The sequence below is a fragment of the Grammomys surdaster genome, unplaced genomic scaffold (genome assembly GCF_004785775.1).
Source record: "Grammomys surdaster isolate TR1022 unplaced genomic scaffold, NIH_TR_1.0 115254, whole genome shotgun sequence".
In the NCBI taxonomy this organism is placed as follows: domain Eukaryota; kingdom Metazoa; phylum Chordata; class Mammalia; order Rodentia; family Muridae; genus Grammomys; species Grammomys surdaster.
The window spans coordinates 1-4,723 of NW_021613002.1; the positions used below are offsets into that span (position 1 = coordinate 1).

Below are 4,723 nucleotides of genomic sequence, written 5' to 3' on the forward strand. Positions count from 1 at the left end.
CCGTCTAGCTACTGCCATCTGCACTGTGCTTGCTGCAGACCTGCCCACTGCAGCTTCACAGGAAAGTCACAGATACACCAACGATGGGAAAGAGGGAAAAGGTTAGGCAGAAAAGGAAACTGGGCTGGACAAGCTTCCTGTATTCCTGTCGAGAAAATGTTGGCCCATTCTCCCCAGCACGCACGGTCAAAGAACAGGCAAAGGAGAAGATAAAAGTTTGCAACAGCCTCTAGGGCCCATTTCCCAGCCCCACCAGGTGATGTTGGGGATTCAAAGAGATCCCTATGGCACCCATATGGAGGATGAGCCCGGATTGTCTTAGAAGAGAGGCTGCTGTAGAACAGGACAGCATATTGTTTGCTCTTTTGCCCCGTGAGTGGGCTGTTTGCCCATATTCTCTTGGGCCTTGAAACTGGAAAAGTTCCTGGCTGCATGACCTTGGGCACAGCTCTCCCTCTCTCTTTTTGGGGCCATGGGGTCCTGATCAGGCAAACAGCAGAATCAGGTGATCACTGACTGTATGGCCCCAGGAAGAGAGAGTTGGGGTGGAGAAAGGGATCACTGTTCTGCCATTGGGTGCTGTCCTTACATCTCACTAGCAGCAGGTCTGGCCCAGGTATATTTGCTCTGAGACCATCACCTCTGCACCTGTCCCTGTAAAATGGAGGTCCTATGACTGCACAGGGCAGTGGGACCAGTGTGTATGAGACAGTGCCTGGCTGTGTTCAGTACCCAGGATTACTGTTCCTTAAGACTTCTTTTTTCATAGTATGAGTAAAGGGCAGCTTGACAATACACTCCTCTCTGAATGGGGGTCATTTCAAGAGGCACTGGGTGCGAGGGGGCTGGGGCGGGGCTCCCTTCCCTGATACTCTCAAGGGTCAGTTAATGAGCCAGCATGTGTGTGGAGTGGGTGTAGCTGGGGAGGTGGTGGCTGTGGGTCATAGGCCCTCAATCACAACTGGAGGAAGGGATTCAGGAAGTACTCACAGCTGCTCTGGCATCTCAGAGCCAAATTCCAGGCAGCACCAACAAAAACACTGCAGGTTTTGGAGGAAGAGCCATGGCCACCTGGGGTGGTCACCAGACAGGGGGTCTACAGCTCCAGATACAGTCAGGGATGGCACTACTGGAGTCCAGGGTAAGTCTTCACAGCACCCCATGTGAGTAATGGACCCAGGTTGGCAGCAAACAGGGGTGGGGCATATAGAAAAGCAAAAGGGCCCTGTGACTCAAGGGGTTGGAGGAGGTCCTTCTGCATATACACCACGTCACAACCCTGCACGGAAAATGAGGTCAAGTACAACCGACTCTCGCTCTTCTACCTCCCTTCCTGCAGGCCCCTGTGTGCACCTCCCTCCCCCGAACCTCACCTTCACTTTTCCGGGAGCTGGCATGTATCTTTCTCCACACCTGCCTCCCAGCCTAGGTGCAGGGCTTGAGAAGGCAGCAGAGAGGCCACTTGCTGACCCTGGGTCCTTCCCAGGGAGGAGCCAGAATCTTCCTAGGTCCTCCTAGGGGGGAGGAATTTTGTATAGTTGCTGCTTTTTTTTTTTTCTTCAGGCGTTGCTCCTGGGCCTGGCTTCCGTCTTAGCAACATTTTCTGCCCCTCCTTCCCTTGCCTCTTCCATGTCCAGGGAATCATTTGCTTACATCTTTCCTGATGGTGCTTCTAGCAGCTGCCAGTAGAGCTGAGCACAGCCCTTGGAGGTCTGACCTGAGGTTAAAACTAGACCGAAGGTCATCTGATTGTAGCAGAACGGTTTGGCGGACTACGGTGGCACAGTTCAAGGCCTCAGACTGCAGTCTTAGAAGGCGGCGGAGGAGAAGCAATCCGGCGTAGAGCAGCTCGCTCGTGGACGCCAACAACCTCAGCTTCTGATGGGACACTAAGGCTGAGAGACCACCCACAGTGTTCGGTGTGACGAGTGCCACTCAGAAATCATGGAGACAGCAGTGATTGGGATGGTGGCAGTGCTGTTTGTCATCACCATGGCCATTACCTGCATCCTCTGCTACTTCAGCTATGACTCACAGACCCAAGACCCAGCGAGCGGCCCCAGACGTAGCTTCACCGTGGCCACATTTCACCAGGAGGCGTCGCTCTTCACAAGGCCGGCTCTCCAATCCCGGCCACTGCCCAGGGCCCAGAACTTCTGGACTGTCATGTGAGGTTGGCAGTCCCTCGGCATTTATTCTGCCAGAGGGTCAGACCCATTTACCCCTTCAATAAGCAGTGTCTGGTGACCCACTCCTCCCAGGTCTCCATCCTTATCCTACGTACCACAAACTTCTTACCTCCCCCCATTTTGGGTTTGCTCTGCCCTCTATCCTGGGGGAGCTGAGGTGTTTGGGACCAGGTGTGAGTTACCTCTAAGCTGAGCCATCAGCTTGGCCCTACTTACAGTGGGGCTGAGGAGTCTGAGGTGATGTGGATGGATACTGTGTGTTATTCTATAGTGGGGTGGCTCCAGCCAGCTATAGAACCTCACAATGTCAGCAGGGTGCTGTGACGGAAGTCTATTTGCCGCCCAAGGAACCAGAGCCCTCAAGTGGACAGTTTGAAGAGCTACACGTTTGTTAGTATTTTTGGATGCTGCGCAGTGCCCAATCCTTAGTCTTGATCCTGTTGCCTGAAATCAGCCCTGAAATTCTGAAAACGAAGAGCTGTTTTCTGGGAACAAGTGACTTATTTTATAATTGAGGACGTATATCCTTTTATGGATCTTTCCAAATCTGCTCTGGAAAACCACAAAAGGAAGCAGAATAGAGAAGCGAGTCACAGAAAGCACAAGGTGTTTCATTAACAGGAAGGCCACCAAGAAGACTTTTAAACACGTTTTGAACAAGACTTGCTTTGTTGCTACAGTCCGACAGACTGTGTCTATTCTTAGCAAATGTGAGTGATTTGCGTCACTTAGGAATGATAGAAAAATCGTGAACTGAAAGATAATTCCAAAAAAAGTTAAAATATTGTTACATTTCAGCTCATGTGAAGAAGCTGTTGATTTTAACACAAATAAAGGGACATTTGTTTTTATTAATAGAAAATCTGTTCACGGAATAGATGCCATGTCGTATTTAAAGACTATGATCTGAAGGATGGAAAAGTTAGCTTCCTGGCTTGTATGTCTGCATCTAACCTTGAATGGGTGACTCTCAGGACCTGCCTGTTGAGGGGACAAGACTGGACAAGGGTCCTCTGGGATGTAAGGGTATCCAGACATGTGGCTGCCACAGGAAGGATCCAGAGAGACAGCTTGGGTCTGGTGAGATATGGGGGTAGGGGGTGGCAGGGAAGAAGTACAGGATGGGAGTCGGGCTGTTAGCTGGGAGTGGAGTGAATCTGGGGAGGTTGAGGCTCAGGAGGTAGAAGCTTCTGGAAACATGTCCATCTTGGTATCCATCTGGATACCAAGTCTCTGATTAGGGCTTTTACAGATAGGCCAGAAGGGAGGCCAGAGAGTCCTGGGACTTAGTGAAGGGACTCACAGCAGGTGGAAAGAGTCAGTGTGGGGCTGACACTGGCTAGAGATGAGCATCTGAAAGCACTGCCTAAGGGGAAGCAGCCAGACTGAGGCAGAGCCCTGCCACCCTCACTCCTGACCCTCACTGCGGCTCCCCCTGAGAGCTGACTTACCAGGGGTTTGTCTTCCTCAGGCAGAGTTCTGCCCTGAAGCAGGCTCTGAAGATCCTCCTTGAAAGGAATCTTGCCAGCATATCTCCACAGGAACTCAGCAGAACCTTCTTCCACAACATCTAGACTCCTTGGTGATGGGTGAGTCTCCAGACACAATGAAGCACCTGAGCACAAGTGTGTGTGTGTGTGTATGTGTGTGTGTGTCCTTCCCAAGTTGCTTTTGCTTATGTGTTTATCACACCAATAGATACCCTAAATATGTCATGATCCATCCATCTACTCACCCAACCAACCACATACTCACTCACCCATGTAACCGTGCCTTCCTTTCCTTACCCATGCACTTCATTCATTCATTCCTTTATCCAGCCACCTGTCCTCCATTCGGTGAGCATTGACAGAGCTCTGCTGTGTTCCAGATCCTGCTCAGAGAAGGTGAGAGTCAGTCAGACCTGGTCCCAGCTCAGGGAACACCTGACAGAGCAGAGACAATATGCTTTGGGTGTTGGGGTGGAGATAGAGAGAGAGGTGGGAGCCCAGGAGATTTGGGAGGAAGAAGAAGAGGAGGAGAAAGAAGAGGAAGAAGAGGAGGAAGAGAAGGTCCCTTAGCCAGAATGGAAGCAGAAAAGAGTCTTCAATGAGCAGATCCAAGAAGGCATTGGTACAGAGAACCTGTGGGGCAGGAAGAACAGCAGCTGGGCCTGGCCTGGAGGAGATGAGGCTGGACACCAGTCGTCTCCCAAGGGAAGCTTATTCCCAGGCAGTGGGTGCTAAATATAGTACTGAACAGGTAGCCTTGTTTTTTTTTTTTTTTGGGCTGAGCAGACCAAGGGTCCAGGCACAAATGAGGGCGTGGCTACCTGCTTTTGATGCAGTGATGAGGTGGGTCTGAGTGTTGGGCATAGGCCCCAGGCCCTCAGGACTGTGGAGGTGGGTCTGAGGGCAGGGAGATGCAGCCTAGAAGAGTAGGACTCCTAAAAATGAAGGCGGTCTTTCCTGGGGCACTCTATCAAAGGGCTAAAAGGTGTAACAGGGGCAGGAGATGGGGAGAACACAGACTAGAGACTCTGGGGAGTAGACTCT

At 51.4% G+C, this 4,723-nt stretch overlaps 1 protein-coding gene across 1 annotated transcript; it reads left to right on the plus strand.

Moving 5' to 3' along the window:
- Positions 1-1,913: 1,913 nt before the first annotated feature.
- Positions 1,914-2,172, plus strand: Spaar (small regulatory polypeptide of amino acid response). Its single transcript, XM_028784154.1, has one exon. The coding sequence runs from the start codon at positions 1,945-1,947 to the stop codon at positions 2,170-2,172; it is 228 nt and encodes a 75-aa protein (XP_028639987.1). The 5' UTR covers positions 1,914-1,944.
- Positions 2,173-4,723: the final 2,551 nt, after the last annotated feature.